This window comes from Gopherus flavomarginatus, chromosome 3, assembly GCF_025201925.1.
Source record: "Gopherus flavomarginatus isolate rGopFla2 chromosome 3, rGopFla2.mat.asm, whole genome shotgun sequence".
Lineage (NCBI taxonomy): Eukaryota > Metazoa > Chordata > Testudines > Testudinidae > Gopherus > Gopherus flavomarginatus.
In genome coordinates, this window is record NC_066619.1 from 283,374,643 (window position 1) to 283,397,313 (window position 22,671).

The following is a 22,671-nucleotide window of genomic DNA, read 5'->3' on the forward strand; positions in this document are numbered from 1 at the left end:
TGTGCACAAACGATGTTACAAAATGGGGGGTTGGTTTTACCAGTGTAGATGGGACTAATTCATGTTATGAACATGTTAAGGGAATCCATGCTACAAACTTGATGTTCAGATAACCAAACAGATGAGCATCTGCAGATGTTTCCCATGGCTATGGTTTTCCATAGCATGGCAGCTTTATTAACTAGAGATATACTTTGCTGTTTAATTCTGTGCCTTAAGGAAGGGGATATGTAAAGAGAAAATAGACCCAAAGATTTCTATCACAAAGATGTACTCTTTTTAATCAGGGGGTTCTGGCAGCGCAGTGTAAACCGCGAGAGCAAAACAAATTAAAACACTTCCGTTTTTTTAAATTTTAATAACTTTACTAACATGACAAGTGTTGCCCAATTTATTACATGAAGTGTCTGATAGGAATAGGTTTTACAACAATTATGCAGTTTTACGTAGTCATTCAGCATTTATATTACAGTCATCATCAAATTATCTTGGCACCAAACAGTTATTTTGGCAACAACATAACTACCCCGCATGTCCATCCTGTATTATCATTCATCTCTGATTTGGTGGGAGGCTGTTGCATTAGTGAGCCTGTTTCGTCTCTGTCCTTTCGGCCAGGATTATGCTTGGGTTTTCTTTTTTACTTTTGAGTGGGAGATCTTTTATCATTTCTGAGAGTAGTAGGGAACTATCTTTCTTTCCTACTTTGTTTTTTGGGCAGTGAATTGGGAAATGTTTCTTTGTCACGTTGATTAACAGAGTCATTGCTCCTTGAGTTTCCCAATGGACTTGAAATCTCTGTGTTTCTTTTTTCCAGTTTAGGATCACTGATTATATATTTGGTAAGAGTCTGTTTGAAATTTTGCATATTTCTCTTTAGCAGGGTAGTCTGCTAAGATAAAGATTATGTGCAAAGAGGATGTATGATCTAATTTGTGATTTTCATCAGCTGTTCTCAGTAGGCTGTGTATCTTTCTGACTAGTGTCTTGAGCTGTAGTAATTGTTTATGTCATCGTATGGACATTAATATTGCTGACACCTAGACATGCAATGTTTTTTCCTCATGTTGCTAGAACCCTGAATTTTGGGGATATTTTCTGTTTTGCAAGACCTGGCTAACAGTAGACATAATGTAATTAACAATTTTTTTCAGCAGTAGATAACATTCGGTGTCTTTGGTCTGTCAGTGCACTGCTTTTGCACCTTTTCCCTTCTCAGTCTCCTTATAAATACAGTAACTTCTCGGTACTTTTAAAGACATCTTGCTGGGGTATCTACGCAGCAACTGAAAACCTTGTGTGTCCTGTAGAGCTTTTGATTGCAACATGTTCTGGAATGGGATAATGTTTCAGTATTTTTGTATTCTATGACAGTGTATCATGATGTGACCAAACGCTGTATAGTAAAAGGCTATTAAAAGCCTACCAATAATAAGGTTGTATCAAGTGTCTATATACTATTACAGAAAATGAAGGATTACAGAAGGGTATGTGTGGATATTTTTTCTATTTGTAACAATTCAAACTTTTTTCAACCCCTCCCCCTTTTTTCTTTTTAGTCTTATTGTTCTGACCCAAATCTGGTATTAGACTTGAAGAACCTCATAGTTCTGTTTGCAGATACACTCCAGGTATGTGACTGTCAGATGCTGATGTACATCTTGTTAAACATCTGTAGTGCTCGTGAAAGGTGTCCGCCATTTAAACCGGTTGATGGGCACTGCTTCACCATGTCATGTCTGTTTCTTTATTTTGTGGTGTGTGAATTCAGGGATCAGACTGATAGCCCAGGAGGCAGACACACTGTTTGCACAGGGCAGTTAATCTGTGGGTAGTGGCCCACGCTGCCTTACCCATGTGATTGGTCCACCTGAACCCAGAGAGACCACCTCTAGGGTTCAGAGTAGGCCCTTGACCTTTCTGCTGAGACTGCCTACAAGGGAGTTGAATGTGACAGGGCTTTCTGGGATGTCCACACCTGTTCTAGGAGCCAGGCCTGTGAAAAAGCCAATAACATTCAACCGTTACTGATCTAGTCTGGATTTGAATGGGCTGCCTAGCGTTTAGTACACAGGTACTAAATACCTGAGCCATGCAGTCCGCGCATCAGATTAAATGTGATGACTGTCATGGAAGTGTAGAATTGACTCCTTTTTTGGTAAATCCCAGTGTTAGCATTTCTTATTGAATGAAGGTGCTTGCGTTTCTCAATGCAGGGGTATGGCTTCCCTGTAAACCAGCTGTTTGACATGCTACTGGAAATCAGAGACCAATATAGTGAGACTCTGCTAAAGAAATGGTCAGGAGTTTTCAGGTAAGAAGCTTTTTATACACGGTGGCAAGACTTTACTTGCAGAGATTTTATGTTCAGGCTAAAACGTTTGTTTTTATTTTTATTTAAAGGGACACTAACAGCATGCTTATGTCTAAAATTCAGCCCATGTTAAACTTGCTATAACTTGGTGCAGCCTATCCATCTTGGGAGAGGGAGAGGAAATAGCAACATAGCTGCAAACAAAGCTGGGCAACCAACCTTGGCTGGAGGAGGGTTTGGAGCAGGACACAGGCTGAGACCAGGGCTGAGGCATGGCAGAGGCTGGAGCAGGAGCAGTCTGTCAGAACTAACTATTACCTGGGAGCATTCCCAGCAAGGTAGTGATGTTGAGGAAACTGGAGTGGCTGCTTTCATATCGAGCCTATATACCTGCCTTGGGGTTACCTGGTCAGATTTTTGCTTGTGGATTAACTGGGCCCTTAGGCCTTGCAGGTAATTATCTCAAGTGACTCGTCAGGCTCAAAAGACTCAGGCTCAGGGATGACTCATCAAGCTCGGAACATTCATCACAGTACCTTCCACCCTCCCTCTCGACCCCTAAAAAAGATGCCTACCGGGTGTCCTCAGGCCTGGTTTATTGGCATGTGACTGAGGGACTTCTCGAAGTAGGGCAGTTGCATGTATGTTATTGGCCAGCTCCCAGGAGCAGTCAGCTGGACCATAACCCTTCCAATCAACAAAGTAAGTGATATTCCCTCGGTGAACTTTGGAGTCCAAGATCTTCACAAGGTACTCCTCATGTCCCTGGACCATATTGGATGGAGAGGCAATTGAACTCTTCTGGGAAAGGTGTTGTCACTATGCTTTTTCAGCCAGGAGATGTGGAATACCAGGTGTCTTTTCATATTTTGGGGCAATTAGAGTTCAAAGAGTACAGGTTTGATCTGCTAGATGACCCACAGTGGGCCAAGGTATCAGTAATCCACTTCTCGTGAAGGTTGAGTGCTGTGTGGAGAGCCATATTTCATCCCCAACCCTGATTGAGGGGTTGCCTGCCTACAGAGGTCAGTGTAATGTTTGTAATCCTTTCTGGCTGATTCTAGGTGGGCTTTCAACTCCTCCTGGATGCAGTGCAAGTGTCCAACTAGGTTGGAGACTGCATGACTTGTGACATGGATGGATAAAATGGTTGGTGGAAACCATAGTTGGTGTAAAAATGACTCTGGTGGGTTGATCTGTGGTCAGAGTTGTTGAAAGCGAATTCAGCAAAAGGAAGAAGCAAAACCCAGTCATCCTGGTGGTAACTGATAAAGCAGTGATGGTATTATTCAAGTATTTGGTTCACTCATTCCAACCGTCCATTGGTCTGGGAGTGATAAGCCAAGGAGACATGCTAATCCACATACAGGAGCTCAAACAGCTCTCACCAGACATGTGAAATGAACTTCAGTCTTCGATCAGATGTAAAGTTACATGGTAGACCATGGAGTTTACAGATATGGTTGTAAAACAGTTGGGATGTTACCTTCAAATTCTCACTGCAGAGGTATGGCACAAAATGTGACTTTTTATAAGCAGGTTGCCAATGACCAACACAGTTGTGTGGCTCTGGGAATTGGGAAGATCAGTGATAAAATTCTTAGATATGGAAGACCAAGGTTGAAATGGAGTTGGCAGGGCAATAGCGTGCCCAGGGGTTTGCCTCAGGGAGTCTTTGTTTTAGCACATGCGTCAGAGGAGCTGATGATGTAGGGCTCGATGAGCAAATGCAGTTTTGGCCGCAGAAATTTCAAGACACCAGCCTCATTTTCCAGTGACTGAAGTTGCCAGTTGGGATGAATCCTGACATAGCCAGAGTATTGCTAGGCATGGTTGATCTTCAAGGATATACATCCAGTCTTTATACAAGAGGATCTCTTTGTTGACTGAGAATTTAGAGTCAGAAGCTAAGCCTATATCAGTCAACATAAGTTTTGCCACAAATGGATTGGAGGGATAGAAGGGACCTCATGAGAGACGGCAAACTGTTATCGCTATATTGGCAAAATGGCAGGGTTTCAAGATAGTGGCAGGTTCTGGATCCCCATCTCCTTTTTCCCAGTACGGCCTCGTATGAAACCGTGTATTGGGTTTATCATTCCTGGCACCCAGGTGATAGGTCAGGGTGAAGTTGAACCAGGAAGGAAAGGGAGTGGGGAACCAGTGGATTTGGTGTTGATTGAGAGCTTTGACAGTTCACAGGAATTCTAGATTTTTGTGATTATACGTACCTAGGCTGGGAAACATGCTCCTTCCATGCTCCTTCAAAAGCCAGCTGTTCTTTATCACTGATCTGATCACTGGGGGGGGAGGGATAGCTCAGGGGTTTGAGCATTGGCCTACTAAACCCAGGGTTGTGAGTTCAATCCCTGAGGGGGCCATTAAGGGAACTGGGGTAAAAATCTGGGGATTGGTCCTGCTTGGAGCAGGGGGTTGGACTAGATGACCTCCTGAGGTCCCTTCCAACCCTAATAGTCTATGATTCTATGATTCTATGAGCTTTCGTGGGTGAATACCCACTTCCTCAGATGCATGTAATGGAAATATCCAGGGGCAGGTATATATATGTGTGCTAGCAAGCAAGCTAGAGATAACGAGGTCAGTTCAATCAGGGAGGATGAGGCCCTGTTCTAGCAGTTGAGGTGTGAAAACCAAGAGAGGAGAAACTGGTTCTGTAATTGGCAAGCCATTCACAGTCTTTGTTCAATCCTGAGCTGATGGTGTCAAATTTGCAGATGAACTGAAGCTCAGCAGTTTCTCTTTGAAGTCTGGTCCTGAAGTTTTTTTGCTGCAGGATGGCCACCTTAAGGTCTGCTATAGTGTGGCCAGGGAGGTTGAAGTGCTCTCCTACAGGTTTTTGTATATTGCCATTCCTAATGTCTGACTTGTGTCCATTTATCCTTTTCCGTAGAGACTGTCCAGTTTGGCCGATGTACATAGCAGAGGGGCATTGCTGGCATATGATGGCGTATATGACATTGGTGGATGTGCAGGTGAATGAACCGGTGATGGTGTGGCTGATCTGGTTAGGTCCTGTGATGGTGTCGCTGGTGTAGATATGTGGGCAGAGTTGGCATCGAGGTTTGTTGCATGGATTGGTTCCTGAGCTAGAGTTATTATGGTGTGGTGTGCAGTTACTGGTGAGAATATGTTTCAGGTTGGCAGGTTGTCTGTGGGCAAGGATTGGTCTGCCACCCAAGGCCTGTGAAAGTGTGGGATCATTGTCCAGGATGGGTTGTAGATCCTTGATGATGCGTTGGAGGGGTTTTAGCTGGGGGCTGTATGTGATGGCCAGTGGAGTCCTGTTGGTTTCTCTCTTGGGTTTGTCTTGCAGTAAACCCATGGTTGTGAGTTCAGTCCTCGAGGGGTCATTTAGGGATCTGGGGCAAAAATCTGTCTGGGGTTTGCTTCTGCTTTGAGCAGGGGGTTGGACTAGATGACTTCCTGAGGTCCCTTCCATCCCTGACATTCTATGATTCTCATAGTTTTGATCCATGGGCATCAATTTCTGGGAATAAAATACACAAGAAAGAAGCACATCCTGGGGCCCATGCCATTGTGACAGAGCTACCCTGATTGCATAATTAGAGGCATCTACTTCAACATCAGAGGGTTTTGCCAGGTTTGGATGTAGAAAAACATGTGCTGATGTACATCCTTCTTTTAATTGATCAAAGGCAGACTGGGCTTCCATTGTCCAAGCAAATATAGTATTTTTATGGAGCAGTTGAGTAATTGGAGTCACCACCTTCGAAAACCACTTGATGAATCTCCAGTAGAAGTTTGCAAACCCTAGGAAACACTAGATGTCATGGACGTTCCTTGAGGCTGCCCAATCCATGATCATGGTGTCATGGAGCCACAGGATCAGTGCTACACCCTCAGCTTTGGAACAGTCTCTAGGAAGAATCCGTTCAGTGTTCCATACCCCCTTGAGGTCTCACTCTTGCTCCAGGGTCAGCCACGCTGCTTCACTGCCTCTGTAGACTGGACCTCTGGGCCTTCAGCATTCCTGCTTCACACTGCGAGCTCTGTTCAGTGAGTCCTGCTGAGATGGAGTCCTGGTAGAGACTTGTACGCTCTTCAGAGGTTAATGCACCTCAGCAAGCAGGAGGGCTTATTAGTCAACTGAAACAGTGCATGGAAAGTCCTGAGGTCAGCACAGAGAAATGAAGGTCAAAGCATAGGCTATTCTGGTTAGCCCTTAGCGCAGCCAAGCTGCAGCGTTCAAGCTCTGTGGGTCTCTGTTTGACCGCCTTGGTCAGTTCCCATGTGACAGCTCCAACTCTTTCCAGTAGCCAGCTCTTTATTCCCCATCTTAAACCTTTCCAGTCCTTTGTTCTCTAGCTGGGGGCTTATCCTCAGCTTCCCTGAGGAGAGTGAGGGAAATCAATATCCCTCCAGGTTGTCGGTTGCTAGGTGTCAATGTCCTAGTGATTGGATTTGCCATTGTCTTCTCAGATGCTCCATTCATATCCAGACTAAGACATAGAAAGCTAGACAATATTCATACCTATGTCTCTTAACCTGCTCTGATAGCAAACAGCCCTTGTCCACCCACTGGGTAACAATGCAGCATATAGGGGAAACTGAGAAACACACAGCATTCATAAAAATATTACAGAAAATTCCCACTTCATCACAACTGGACAGTCTTTGAGGATCCATATCTGTTCTGTCAAGGGAAGTGGTATGTAGCCTAAGAAGTCAACAGAATGGTGGTCAAACTCAATTCTCAAGTTTCCCTTACAGGCTGTTTGCTCAGAGGTGCACAAGTACCAGGAGAATATGATGATCATGGAGGGTTTAGTTTTTCTGAGAAGATGAGGATGTCATCCAGGTAGATCACCACAAATTGATATTACAACACTTCTAAAAATGTCATTGACAAAGTGCTGGAACGTGACTGGGGCACTGGAGAGATGGAAAGGCAAAACTAGGTACTCAAAATGGCCATAAGGTGTGAAATGCAGTTTTCCATTTGTTGCCCTCCTGAATGGGGACTAGATTGCAAGTGGCATGAAGTCAGACTTGGTAAATGCCCTCAACAGAATCGACCCTTTTCAACAACACATTATTCAGAGGCAGGGGTACCTTGTTCTTGATCGAGATTCTGTTCAGTGCAGATAGTCTACACAAAGATGCAAGGAGCTGTCCTTGCTTTTAAATGAACAAAATGGATTCTCCAGCAGGAGGCATGGAAGGACAAATTACGTTTTTTTTTGCTAGATTCTCATCCAGGTATTCTCATAAGGCCCTGAGTTCTGGTTCCAGTAAGGGTAAAATCCATCCAAACGGAATCCTGACCCCGGCTAGGTCACAGAGTCTGTGCAGGGTAAGATGTCAGCATTTCTTTTGTCAAATACGTCAGTAAAATTTTGGTATTTTGCTTCCTTGTAGCTGTTGAACACAGAAGGCTGTGGCCTTCTCCTGCCCCTTTTTCTTTTCTGGGCACCCAACTTGACTAGGCACAGTTGCTGGCAGTAGCTTAACTCGAATCGTATCTTTTGTGTCTTGCAAGAGGTCTTTGGATCATGCACTGACAGCCAGGGAATGCAGAGCACGATGAAAAAGTGCTGTGAGATGATTAAATTGAACTGCAGAATTTCCATAGGGTTTTGGATTTTGAGCTGGAGGAGTGTGGTTTGATGAGTGACTGGACCTGAGAACAGTATGCTACCATTAGTTGACTCCACTCGGTCTGGGGTGGTACTGCCACACTGGGATTCTTCCACACTGGCCAAACCTGCATCCATAAAGTTACTAGAAGCCTTGAAATTCACTAGCATGAGCTGGGTGCAGCTCACCTCAGGTGTAGTCAGGATACAGAGACAGCACAAGACCTGCAGATGTGGAAAGTGGTAGTTTGCGGGTGCCAAGATATGTGATGGCAGAAGAGAGGGCTTGTGTGGAGAACTCAATTCCATGGTTATGTGCTGCTGTGACCCCTCTAATGGGGCTGGATTTGGTCATTCCCCAGATTTGTCAAGGGCCTGGATTTGTGGGGGAGGGGGCGGACTCAGTGGCGAAGGAGCTTTGTCCACCACAATATAGGCAAAGGCTGTTTCATCCATGAAGTGCCTTCGTGTTGCACGGGTCTTCATAGGCTCTAGCTTTGGAGCAGTCCATGAGGATGGCCACAATGGAGCAGGGCTTGGCTGAGGTTACAGGCATGTCTTTTTTTTCTTGGAGTCACTCAGATGATTCTTGACCCAATGCAAAATTCAATATGAGTTCAGAATAGTGGAGGCTTGACCTAGGCCAGTTCATCTTTTACATCATCATTCAGACCTTGGCAGAAATGGTAGATCTGCCTTGTTCCTTGATGTATTGGCAACCAGACACTGAAGGTAGGCAGCATATGGCAGGACAGGCCAATAGCCTTGTTTGAGAAACTGCAAGGCAGCTTCAGCTATACGAGTGCTATTCGAATCATCAGATGGGACCGAAAGGGTATGAGATTAATTCATTGAAATTAGTAAGGACCAGGCTTGCTTGTTCCAGAAGTGGTGAGGCCCATTCTAGGGCTTCACTGATCAATAAACTGAGAAGACCCATCTTGGTCTGGTCATCAGGATACATTGCGGGACGCATCCAAAACAAAAAGCAGCATTTTATTAAACCACAGAACTTCTGCTAGCTGCCATCAAATCTTTCTGGCAGTGGAACCTTTGGGCTATGTTCCAGAGGGACTGTTGCTGGCAGTACTGGATCTGCTGGGATTTGGGAGCAGAAGGAATTGTTCTCCTGTTGCATCTGGGCAAGCTAACCCCGACGGTTATGGACCAACTGCCGGGGGTGTTCCATTTCGGTGACCAGAGGTGAGCACTTTGGGGAGAAGTCTGCTCAAATGGTCAGCACAGCTGGGCAACCTGCTATGGCTTGAGCAGGAATAGATGACGGCTGGAGCAGGAGTGGAGGTAGGTACAGGTTGAAGCAGGGGCAGGAACAGGCTGGCATAGGAGCAGTCTGTCAGAACTACCAACAAAGTAAAGACATGGAGCAGACTGGAGTGACTGCTTTCATTAGGAGCCTATATACCTGCAGGATGGTCACCTGGTTAGACCCTTGCTTGTGGTTTGGTTGGGCTTTGCAAATAATTATCTCAAATGACTCATCAGCCACAGAGCACTCATCACACATAATATCCATGTGATACATTCACTTATGCTACTTCTTTGACCACCTAAAATACAAGGTATGTCTTCATTGCAGAGTTAACTTGGGTGATTGGCACTCAGGCCTGAACATTGGGATAGTCTAAGCTGGGCGTGAGCTAGCCACACTTCAAAGCCAGACCCGAGCTGCTGTGAATTCACTAGTGCTGCACTCACCTCTGTGATATCAGGGCTTCTGGAGGCACATCCACCGGTTCTTTGTGCTGCAGTGAGCTGAGCTGCACTGTGGCCTTTTTGTCAGTGAATTCTGGGAAAAGGTATCTGTCCTTCCTGGCTCGTAGGGGGCATTGTGGGAAAGCGCTGGAGGATCATCAGGGCTCCAGTGATTTAGCCTGCGTCCTCATTGTAAAGTGGGCAGGTTACTCACCCAAGTGAAAACCCCAGATGACCCAGACTGAAAGCACTACTAATTCGGATCAGAGGTCTTTGTGTAGGGAAAGGATTGGGGTTAGAGGCAACACCTGGGTAAGAGCAGCACTCCTAGCCATTTTAGGTTAGAGCCACATGTCCCCTGTTTCTCATCTTGAAACACTCTGCACTGCTGTAACTCATTCTGCTAGCCCTATGTGAATGCCAGTAACCTTTGATATTGGCTGTTCTGCTCGGCTTCTGGACAGATGTGCTCCTGGTGGTAACTGTTTCTCTGCGCAAGAAGGGTTACTGTAACTGTTCTCTTATTTTACAGAAATATACTTGATTCAGATAATTACAGTCCCATACCCGTAGCTAATGAAGAACTTTATAAGAAGATAATAGGACAGTTCCCATTCCAGGATCCAGAGCTGGAAAAGGTAAGGAAGCCTCTCAAAGGGGACCCTGTTGGGATACCATTAAGAAACTAGTTCCTACCAACACCAAAGATTATTAAAATGGAAATAATGTTTAAAAAATCATGTGTACTTTTCATGGTTTACATTCTCTGGGCTTAGAGGAAGAGAGCAGACTTGTCTGTATCTAGTCAATTTCACTTTTGGATCAGCACAGTTCTGCAATGCTTGCAATACATGGGAATTTTTTTTTTTATAGTCTGTTTCCATTGGAACTTCACTTTGATTTTATGGAAGTGTTTCTATTGGTTTATTTTAATTTCTGCAGAATTTTAAAATATAATACCACCTTCGGTTTTGTAAAAGCTTGGGATTCCCAAAACTCTAAAAGTAGGGCCAAATTTGACCTGAACAGTGTCACAGTGTCCCGTTAAACGATGCTTGGCTTGCGCTCAGCCTCTGGCAAATGTATGCTCCCAGCCTCGTGAGTGTAATTACAAACTGGGTTGTGTGGGGAAGGAGTTCAATCCAAGTTAGGTATTTGGGCATTAATTACCCCCCTTCCCATTCTCCAAGCTAGTAAGAGCTGATTTGAAGGACATGATCTCTGCTTCCTCCCTGGTAGAGGTGTTGTAAGCCAGTGCCTACCTTAGCAGAAACAGTAAGAGGTGACAGAGAACAAACTGTCTTGTGCCATGCATGCTGGTAAATCAACATTGAGGAGTCTTCCAGTATTTTCTTTTTATGAATAAGGGAACTGGTAATGGGTACAGTGGGGTGTTTTTCTGACTATTCCCTTCTAGCTGCAGATTTCTCTCCAGGCCCAGTACAGTGCTATTTGTGAGTGATTATCTGGTTCTTCACTTGGCTGAAATGGTTGTATAACATACAGTAAATGCTGGCTTGTTGTTTCATTGCATAACCTGGCTGAATATTAGAATTAATTTGAAAGCATGGAACTGGAAAGCAGCTACCACACTCTAGGTTTTGCTGGGAGTGGTGCTTTTCCCTGTTAAATTTCTGCTTTTGTCCTTATTTTAATTCTTTCCTGCATTTCACAGCAACCGTTTCCAAAGAAGTTCCCCTTTTCTGAGTTTGTGCCTAAGGTTTACAATCAGATTAAAGAATTCATCTATGCCTGTCTAAAGTTCTCGGAAGATCTTCACCTGAGGTACAGTATGAGATACTGATGATTGTTCATGTAAATATGATAACTTTGCAATTTATATAGCTTCTTTCACTACAGGATGTTAAAACACTTTATAAACATTCATTTTCTCCTTAATCCTCCATGCCAGTACTAATATTTGGGGGTAGTCCCTTCTTGCCAGAGGACAGAGATGGTGCACTCCTTTTTAGTGGTATGATATCCCATGCATATAAGGGGCTTGCCAGCTCTTGAAGAACAGCTGGGGCTGTTTCCAGCTGGTGGAGCGCACAGAATTTTGCCAGCTGCATAAAAAGTCAGATTTTTTTGGTAATGGCTGGTGGGACTTCATAGTGTGGGAGTAGCATGGCAGTCTCACATAGGGCTGTCATAAACAGATAGTTAACGGTGAATGTCTCTTTTGCCTGTAAAGGGTTAACAAACAGGGAACCAAACACATGACCAGAGGGCCAATCAGGAGACAAGATACTTTCAAATCTCGGTGGAGGGAAGCCTTTGTTTGTGTTTTTTGGGTTTTGCTTTGTTCTCTCTGGGCTCTGAGAGTGACCGCACGTACCTACAGGCTCTCTAATCTTCTATTCCAATTTTGTGAGTACAAAGGTAGAAAGGTGGTATAGTCTTTTTATTTGTTTTCCTTTATTTGCAAATGTGTAGTTTGCTGGAAGTATTTTAAATTGTATTTTGCTGGGGGGGAGGCTTCTTTCTAGTTTCTATAAACTGAGAGTCCCTGTAACTCTTTACTGTCTAAATTGCAGAGATAAACTTAACTTTTTTCTTTCTTTTTATTAAAAGCTTTGCTTTAAGACTTGTCTGATTTTTTTCTCCTAGTTAAGGCTCAAAGGAACTGAGTCTGTGTACACCAGGGAATTGGTGGGGAGAAGGGAAAGAAAGCAGGGGGGAGAAGGGAAAAGTGAATTTCCTCTTTGTTTTAGATTCACGGAGTTTGAATCTGGATTTCCTCTGGGTGAAGGGAAAAGAGGAGGGGGGAAGGTATCATTCCTCTCTGTGTGGTGATTCAAGGAGTTTGAATCACAGTGATCTCCTAGTGTACCCAGGGCAGAAAGGAGCTGGGAGGAAGAAAGGAGGGGGAAGGGAAATGGTTTATTCCCCTTTGTTGTGAGACTCAAGGAATTTGGGTCTTGGGGTCCCCAGGGAAGGTTTTGGGGGAGACCAGAGTTTATCAGGCACTCTACTCTAAGTCCTGATTGGTGGCAGCACTACAGGATCTAAGCTGGCAATTAAGCTTAGGGGAATTCATACTAGTAGCCATATTTTGGACGCTAAGGTTCAGAATTGGGAATTATATTATGACAAGGGCTCCCTGGAACACTTCCAGAGAAGGTTCTGGAACAGCTGTTATCAAGTGCTAACTGTTAGGAGATCCTCCTTCCGAGATTACTACAGTGGTAGGCAGTGTAGGCAGTATGTGGCCTCCAACGGGTCTCTTCCCCTGCTCCAGGAACTCAAGGATAAGCTAAGCGCCACCCTTCTTGGTCCACATACTGTTCTTGGGCCCAAGGTCATGTCACAACACAAGGACCTATCTCCTGAAATCTCTGCCTTCCCAAGGCTCTTGCTTACCCTCCTCCAGGGGACACTCTCCCATACCTACTGAGTTCACCAACTAGCTTCCTCCTCCAATGACTCGTTTCCCTTCTTTTTGTTTCCACCACTCACCCTCCATGCGCTCCAAAGAAGCTTATGGCTACAAGCTCTATGCTATCAAAACCAGAAATGTGTGTCACCATCTTGGTCCAGCAGCATGGGTGCACAATTCGAGAATAGCAGCAAGTCATCCATCCCCTTTCCCATCCATCAGCGTCAATTAATGCCCTCTCCTTAATACCAATTTATGTCCATGCTCAGCCATTCCTCTTCCCTTAATTAAGTTGTACATCCAGCAGCCTCTCCTCCCCTCCCATTTCCAGTTTGGAAAAGGTACCTGCCAATAGATCGACTCAGCAAAGAGAGTCTGCTGTAAAGCGTGCCTCGGAAACGCAAGCACTGCTCTAGCTTCTCAACCTGTTCGGCTAGAGCAGTGCTTGTGTAGACAGCCATCATGGAGACTGAGTCCAGGACTCCAAAGCTAGAAGCTTAGGTCTCTATCACGTGAGCTAACGGAGAAATTTCTCTAGCTGGTAACTGGAGTTAACTCATAGGAATTACATGAAGCCCTCTTAGAGAAGAACTTTCAGCATTTCACCTGGCTTTGATGAGCCAACAAGCACCTTATACATAGTGTCTGACATCACCAAAAAGATTCAAAATTCTCCACCTTCTGGAGGGAGGAGCTACACCCAAGAGTCTAGATTTGCAGCAAGTTCTCAGTGAATGGAAAAAAAAAATCAAATAGGAGAAGTTTCCCATTCAAGCCTCCCAGCACCCCAGTGAGGAAGGTAAGTGGTATTTATGCCAATTCTAAACTAAGCCCAGAGTGATCAAGAAACTTGCCTAGGGTCACAAAACGTTGCCGTTCCAGAGCCAGGAATAAAACTCAGGAGTTCCACTCCATAGTTCTCTGATCTAACTACTGGATCACGTGCACTGCTGAAGACTCAGATGCCTTCAGAACATGTTTTCCGTGAGCTCTGTGGTTTTGGAAGACTTGACTTCTCCCAAACAAGTCGTGTGTCAGTTTTTTCCCATGGGATTTTATAAATAAACAAATGAAATTTGAATCTATTTTTTAAATATCCTACAAAATTTCTTTGTTTACTATACTCCCTCCCTGCCCAGGTGCCTTGATGCTATTTACACAAGTGTTTTTGTGTCTGTGGAAGCCTGGAGAACAATTATACAACCTAGTAATTATAAGTTGGGCCATGCTTACGCACAGTAATATATTTAACTTGCAGAAGGTGCATAAATAAATGGAGAATTCTCACTGGAAGGGCAAGAAAGGGTTCCTCCTTCCCTAATGCCTGTGGACAGTACACAGGTAGCTAGGTGTTGTGCAGTATGTGGATGTTCCCGATCCTTTGCCACTTCAAATACTGGGCACTGGTGGAGGCTGGATATCACTCCAATAGCCGAGTCTTTTACAACAGTGCTATTGGGGATGCCTGCAGGCTAAGCTTTTCCAGAGTCTGGAGAATGCTCTGTAGGGATGGAATAGCTGTCTTGTTTGGTCTGGGCTTCAGTTCCTAGAGAAATCACCATTCTCTCTGTGTCTTGCTATGGAAGCTGAGATCCAGTGTCTGCCTTCTCACTGTCAGTCCCAGAATTTAATCATCTCATGGCAGAATGCTGTTATTGGTGGACCTGACAGGTGTTAACCCATGGGTTGCCATTAAATATTTAGGCTTCTGAAGCTAGCTTGCCCTCTGCTCTTTTTGCAAAATGGTCCTGTTTCACAGAGCTATCAGATTCATTTAACTCCTCCAGTAGTGCTTGCCTTGGAGGAGTGCAGCTAAGCGCTTTGTGCTCTTAACCATTACTGAAATGATTAGGTTTGTCAGAGAATGGAAGAAAAGTGTTCTGGGTACCACCTCAGGGGCTCCCCGTGGACAAGTTATTAAAATTCCTTTCAACTTAGGAGACTTCATCTTTTTTTTTTTGAGGAGTGCTTTTGGGCAAGGGGAAAGGAGTGGAGCTGGTGTGTTTTTCCATCCAAACATACTGAATATTTCTCTGGAAACCCCTGTTGACACTTTCTTCATTTCACTCTGACAGTTTGAATGAGTTTTTATTAGAAAGTTTGGCTGCAAAGCCAGCAGCAAGTTTTCTTTCTTTCTCTTTCTTTTTCTTCCTTGGTTGTCATTTACTTTGCACCCTGGAGTGATTGGGGTCAGGCTGTCAATCACAGCAGGCATGAAGGTCATGGCTACTGTTATGGGATATGGGACATCAGCTATCATTAACATAGACAGTTCTCTTAAGTACTCTCTAGTCTTTTCCTGAAGAATAAACCCTGCAGCAGAAAACATATCATATTCTTAATTATTATTCTAAGCCAGCTCCTTGTATTTGTTGGACAGAAATAATCTCCTTTATAATGAGGTGATTATGAAAGATGTTTAAAATATTTAAAGACCTGTCTTATTTTTAACAACTTTCGTGGGTGTGCACACTTTTTGTTTTGCTTTATTATTTCAATTTAAAACTTTGTTTTAAAATATTTCTTCATTGGGATAAGCCTGAGGCATATTTTAGAGATTCTTCTCTAATAAGTTGTCTTAAACACTTCCACTGGTTTAAAAGATGTCACCAGTTCTATTGGAATTTCCCATTTTAAAGATATTCCTTATCTTTGGAACTAATAGAATTTTTGAGACAGGTGGAAACCTTTAAATGTGTCAACGGGTTATCTAACAGGACTCTGATTGTACAAACATAGGACCCAATCTCTGCAGACATGTAGGGGCAATTTTTAAAGTACCCAAGTGATTTAGGAGCACAAATCACATTGCTGTCATGGGGCTTGAGCTTCTAAATCATGTAGGGCTTGTCTACCGTCCAAATCGATATAAGTTATGTCACTCAAGGATGTGAAAAAACCATCTCCCTGAGCAACATAACTTACATCAACTTAAATCAGTGTCTACACTGCGCTATGTTGGCAGGAGACGCTCTCCCATTGGCATAGCTTCTGCCTCTCATTGAGGTGCAATAATTACCTCAACAAGAGAACGCTCTCCCATCAATTGAATGCGTCTTCAGCAGACATGCTAAATCAGCATTACTGCATCAGCGGTACCAATTTAGCACAGTACTAACAACAACACCCTAGTCTCTTTTTAAAATCCCATTCTTAAGCAGCGGTGTAACTTTACTCACATGTGTAACCCCACTGAAATCAATGTTACTCATGTGCTGAAGTGCCTGTAGGATCTGACCTATACGAGAAATAATCCATTTTATACCATTGCATCTAGCCGTGGAGTCCATCGTATTATTTCAGTCTGTCTGTTTCCAAGTACATTTTTAATACTTGAACACATGGCACTGTAGGAAAAGGGAGAAAAAGAGCATAGATACCGCCATGGTGGGCACTAATATAAAAGCCTAAGATGTTCTGTAGCTGGAACTCAACTGAGACCAAACTTAAAAAAAAACAACAACAACAACAACAAAAACCTAAAACACCAGTATATAAATATTACAAAAACAGAGACCTTGCCCTGAGGAGTTTAGATATAAAGAGAAAGAAGGCAAATTTTCCATTCCCGGTGATTCGAACAGTTGTCTCATTCCTAGATAAGTAGGGCTAGGCATTGCTGGTCAGGAGGGAATCCTGTTAGTGGGGCAGTATGGAAAATCCTGTACTGCTGCCTTTCTGCTCACTGTCTGTACCTGGATTTACCTGCTCTGGGGATAAACAGAGGCCTCCAGGGTTATCAGCACAGCAGCTTTCACTACCACTGCAATGGCTCAGAAATAAAAGGAAAATATGCTGAATGTCCCTATTAGCCAGGGTCACTTAGCACTTACCCACCCTAAAATTGAACGGGATGTGTGTGTGAGTGAGTGAAGTCTTTCATTTTGATGCCTCCAGAGGCTTTTCTGCAACTGAGGCACTCTGAGATACCACTGTGGTAGGTGCAGTGTAAGAGCCTGAGTAGAATAGAAACCCAGCTTGAATTTGGAGTTTACCCACAAGAAAGTCACATAAATGAATCTTGTATAGCATGTGGAATATTTGGATAGTGTTGTTACTAATAATCGAATCTTATTTCTGTGGAGCTCAAAACCCAAAGGTCTTCCAGCAGCCTTATCCAAAATATAACGAAAACTGAAGTATCTGAACAGGCAATGTTGCCAGCTATCTGAATGACCATTAAAGAGAGTTTGGAAATGGTACCATATTCCATACTAACAACCCATCACTTACCTTATTTGTGTCACAAATTGATGTATTCGTGCATCAAAGTAGGAACTGGAGCCAGACAGCATAATATTAGGGGACTGAAAAAGAAAGAGCAGCTAGTTTTGAAATGCTTTGAAGATGTAAAGCACCGTAAGTGCTAAGCATTGATATTGAGAATTAGCTGTTTATATACTAAAGGCTTTTGCAGAAATGTCGTCGCTGGCTTTAACGGTGATGTTAGTGATACTAAACCATCAATTTTCAAAGCATTTTGTCCTATTCCAGCTAGCTTGAGGAAAGTGATGCAACAACCCTCTTGCAGAAAGTATCATCCGTGCCAAAGCATTGTGAATGTGCTGCCAGGATCATAGATTCAAAGATCCCAAGGCCAGAAGGGACCCTTGTGATCCTCTAGTCCAGGGGTAGGCAACCTATGGCATAGGTGCCGAAGGCAGCACGCAAGCTGATTTTCAGTGGTACTCACACTGCCCAGGTCCTGGCCACTTGTCCAGGGGGCTCTGCATTTTAATTTAGTTTTAAATGAAGCTTCTTAAACATTTTAAAAACCTTATTTACTTTTCATACAACAATAGTTTAGTTATATATTATAGGCATATAGAAAGAGACCTTCTAAAAACATTAACATGTATTACTGGCACATGAAATCTTAAATTAGAGTGAATAAATGAAGACTCGGCACACCATCTCTGAAAGGTTGCCGACCCCTGCTCTAGTCTGACCTCCTGCATAAGTAGAGTAGTTATGAATGGCTCCCAATCCTACTGGAAAGGTATAACAAGTAGGGTTCCTCAGGTGTCTGTTTTGGGACCGGCTCTGTTCAATATCTTCATCAACGATTTAGATGTTGGCATAGAAAGTATGCTTATTAAGTTTGCGGACGATACCAAACTGGGAGGGATTGCAACTGCTTTGGAGGACAGGGTCAAAATTCAAAATTATCTGAACAAATTGGAGAAATGGTCTGAGGTAAACAGGATGAAGTTCAAAAAAGATAAATGCAAAGTGCTCCACTTAGAAAGGAACAATCAGTTTCACACATACAGAATGGGAAGAGACTGTCTAGGAAGGAGTATGGCAGAAAGAGATCTAGGGGTCATAGTGGACCACAAGCTTAATATGAGTCAACAGTGTGATACTGTTGCAAAAAAAAGCAAACGTGATTCTGGGATGCATTAACAGGTGTGTTGTAAACAAGACACGAGAAGTCATTCTTCCGCTTTACTCTGTGCTGGTTAGGCCTCAACTGGAGTATTGTGTCCAGTTCTGGGCACCGCGTTTCAAGAAAGATGTGGAGAAATTGGAGAGGGTCCAGAGAAGAGCAACAAGAATGATTAAAGGTCTTGAGAACATGACCTATGAAGGAAGGCTGAAGGAATTGGGTTTGTTTAGTTTGGAGAAGAGAAGACTGAGAGGGGACATGATAGCAGTTTTCAGGTATCGAAAAGGGTGTCATCAGGAGGAGGGAGAAAACTTGTTCACCTTAGCCTCCAATGATAGAACAAGAAGCAATGGGCTTAAACTGCAGCAAGGGAGATTTAGGTTGGACATTAGGAAAAAGTTCCTAATTATCAGGGTAGTTAAACACTGGAATAGATTGCCTAGGGAAGTTGTGGAATCTCCATCTCTGGAGATATTTAAGAGTAGGTTAGATAAATGTCTATTAAGGATGGTCTAAACAGTATTTGGTCCTGCCATGAGGGCAGGGGACTGGACTCGATGACCTCTCGAGGTCCCTTCCAGTCCTAGAGTCTGTGAGTCTATAACGGGCCAGATAACTTCCCCAAAATATTTTTTGAACAGAGCATATCTTTATAAAAAACATCCAGTTTTGATTTTAAAATTGCCAGTGCTGGAGAATGCACCAGACCCTTGGTAAATTGTTCCATTGATTAATTACCTTCATTGTTAAAAAATTGTGCCTTATTTCCAGTCTCCATTTGTCTAGCTTCAACCTCCAGCGACTGGATCTTGTTAAATTTTTGTTAGATTGAAAAGGCCATTATCAAATATTAGTTCCCCTTGTAGGTACTTACAGAAAATGATCAAGTCGCCTCTTAACCTTCTCTTTGTTATACTGAAGGATCTCAGTCTATTAGCTTATCACTGTAAAGTGTTATCTAATCCTTTAATCATTCTCATTCCTCTTCTCTGAATCTTCTCCAATTGATCAAAATCCTTTTGGGACATATACGCATAAAGGCGATGATCAGATTGCTGGACCCCTAAACCCTGATGGCAGGGCCATGTTTTAACTAAATAAAGAACTTTCGTATAGTGCACAGCTGACATGTTAACTAAGTTGTTTAAATAATAAAGTATAATTAATTTCAAAAAGGGGTTTTTCCCATCCTCCCCTTTTCTAGCTAAAACTCCTAAAACAGCAAAACGGGCAGTGTTCAAAGTAAACAGAAAACTCACTCTGTCATCCAGATTCGTTACAGTGTTACTCTGGCAAAATAGTCTCATATCAATACAGTCTCCACTGATCACAATCCTACAGAATGGCCTCCATGCAGGTTTCCCGAAGACATCTGCTGTGCAATACAACAAGAACAGAGGTGTGGGAAGTTTGCTCTCCTGCTTGCATGCAAGTTGAGCAGCTCATGTCAAGTCACAACATGGTCCCTTGTTTACAGGGATTCAGCCATGTGACTCTAATGGGAGCTCATGGGCAAGAAGCCCTCTCTAAAATTTCATTTCTACCAGCTTGCCACCCACCACTACTCTCAGCTTCCGTTCAGTGATTAAAAAATAGGAGAAATGAACGCTGGAACCAACAAGAAGCTGCCTAACTTCAACGATCCAAATGAGATGTTTTTTGTGTCACCCTCAGCCCTTCAGGCTGTACGCGCTACTCTCTTATCAGTGTGGTTTTTCACCTCTCCCCCTGCAATCTCTGCAAGCCCTTCTCCATGCGTAGGGTCCCTCCTGGTCTGCTCTGACACTGATGATCAGCTGTGCTGTGTTAACAGGATGGGCAGGGATGATGTCCCTAGCTTCTGTTTGCCAGAGACTGGGAATGGGTGACGGGATGGGTCACTTGATCATTCCCTATTCTGTTCATTCCCTTGGGGGCACCTGGCACTGGCCACTGTCAGAAGACAGGATACAGAGCTAGATGGACCTTTGCTCTGACCCAGCGTGGCCATTCTTATTAACATGGAACATCATGATAAAGAAAGCTGGTCATCCTTTGTACCAACAGTTAGCTTTATATTGTGTAGTGCAGTGGCTTTATTTAACCCCTTTGCTTTTACCAGTTGTGAATTTTCCCTGGGGTGGCTCATATTATGATTGCTATATTTAATCTTTATATTGTGTGGTGTACAGAACCACAAGTAGCTTTGGATGGGAGGAGATGGGGAGCACTTTATAAAGAAAATATACATCCGTGACGGTGGATCCAACCACACTACAGAGAACCAGAGATAGAGATGGACCTGAAACAAGAAGTTGGTGTCCGGATCCAAATGTCCATAGGGTTTTGGTTCTGTCCCGTCTCTTTATACAAATCAAATAAGGCTAGAAGGAGTTGAGGAATCAGAGGGAGTGCACCAGGCAGGGACACATGGTGAGGCTTCAGCTAGTGGTGTTTAGTTTAAAATGGAACTTAGCAACCGTCATCAAGAGTCAAATCCTGTAAGGTACTGACTGTTCTGTGCTCCCGTAGAAGTCAATAGCAGATAAAGGTGCTTAGCACCTGGCAGGATCAGTGCCCGAAAGAGCAGATCCTAATCTGCATTAACCAGAAGAGATGTAATAGTTACCGGTGCAGAGATCATCAACCTGCAGTGACAAGGCAGTCTGTTGGTGGGTACAGGTATTGGAGAGTGGCTACTGTGAGCATAAGTACTTACGCTAGCTTTCTTTCCTCCTTGGGGAAGATAAATAAGAACAGAGTCTCCTTTATCTCACTGAAATAAGAGCAGCTGTGCACAAAAATTACGTCACTCGGATTGGGAGTTCTGGGATGGAAAGAGGCCTGCTGGCCACATTAGCTTCTGCTGCCAGCACGGGTTTCAGTGAGCTGACATGCTGGATAGCAGAGTACAGAGCAAGGCTACCTAGCGCACAAGTGGACAGATAACTTGAAGGCTTTCTTTTGTTTACCATGTCATTTTCTCCTTTGTAATCTCTCCATTTGTCAGGTTAAACAGGGTAAGGAGCCAAAGGTCACAGGGTTGGTTTACCAGGAGCCGTAAAGTTATTAATGTTTCTGAACCTTCCAGTTTGAGATTTTCTTCACTAGCAGCTGCCTGTCATCCTGCCCTCTGAGATAAAGGCCATGTTGTTTCAGGCCTAATGTGATGCCGATGATAGATCAAAGCAGCCAACATTTCAGTCACTTTCAAAACCTACTTCAAAAAGAAAAGATTACACCTAACTGGAGTGGGGGGTGGGGGAAGGGAGAACAGGACTTCTTTGGGGGAAGGAGGGGGAAGCTTCCCAGCAGCAGTTCAAGTGACCTGCAAAGTGGAGATATTTTTTAATAGCCTTCATATCCCTCTAGTATACTGAAAACACCCATTTGAAAATAAAGCCGAGAGCATTCTGACACCATTAAAGTGAATAGACTTTGTCAATGTTATGAGTTATAATGGAGTTGTATTACTTGTAAGTTGGTCTAGTTCAGGAAAAATATATGGGCCAGATTTTTCAAGATAAGCATTGTGTGTGTGCATAAAGACCCCTCCAATCAATCCCATCATAGATAATCAGCAAGGTTTGAACAGGGGACCTACAGCACCAAAGACCTCTATCACTTGAACTAAAGGATAGAGAACAGCCAGTTAGCAGTAATAGCCTGTTCTCTTCTAGCGGGCCAGCCACTGCAGGTGGGTGCACCATGCACTTTGCCAGTGCATTACATATACCCTGTTATGCTTGCAAATAAGGTGTGTGTGTGTGTGTGTGTGTGTGTGTGTGTGTGTGTAAGACCTGACTTGCACAAGCATATCAGATATTAGTACATGTAAGTTTTGGCACACCCAACTCTGTGTATGGGGTTTGTACATGGCCAGCTTTGAAAATTGGGCCCTATCTCTCTCTTTCTGTAAGACCCATTACAAAGTCCATCATTTTAGAAATAAACATGCTTCTGTCCAGCACAGACCTGGCATCGATCGCTTTGGTGCAAGTTTAGGTAAAATGCAGATATTGGGAATAATGGAGAACTGCATGCACTGCAAATAAAAGAGCAGATATTGAAAGGCTGCTGCAGCATGGAGGCTGGATGTCTCTCTAATGAGTGGGTTAAAGAAATGGAAAGATTTCTGCAGCACATATTCCCTCATTGCCCCTTTGTCTATGGGACAGACAGGGCTCAAGAAGACAGTGGAGGGTGGGGATAGTTGGGGATCCCAGCAACCAGCTCTGTTGAGGGTGGGTAGCTGGGTGGAGGGACTCACTCTCCTGGA

At 43.6% G+C, this 22,671-nt stretch overlaps 1 protein-coding gene across 3 annotated transcripts in view; it reads left to right on the forward strand.

Moving 5' to 3' along the window:
- The window catches only part of EXOC6B (exocyst complex component 6B), a 435,787-nt gene that overhangs the window by 244,857 nt on the left and 168,259 nt on the right, over window positions 1-22,671 (forward strand). For all 3 annotated transcript variants that reach the window (XM_050943361.1, XM_050943362.1, XM_050943363.1), the window contains exons 12-15: window positions 1,560-1,631; window positions 2,217-2,314; window positions 10,178-10,283; window positions 11,321-11,430. In XM_050943361.1, coding sequence (XP_050799318.1) covers window positions 1,560-1,631; window positions 2,217-2,314; window positions 10,178-10,283; window positions 11,321-11,430 — 386 coding nt within the window. The remainder of the gene's footprint in view (window positions 1-1,559; window positions 1,632-2,216; window positions 2,315-10,177; window positions 10,284-11,320; window positions 11,431-22,671) is intronic.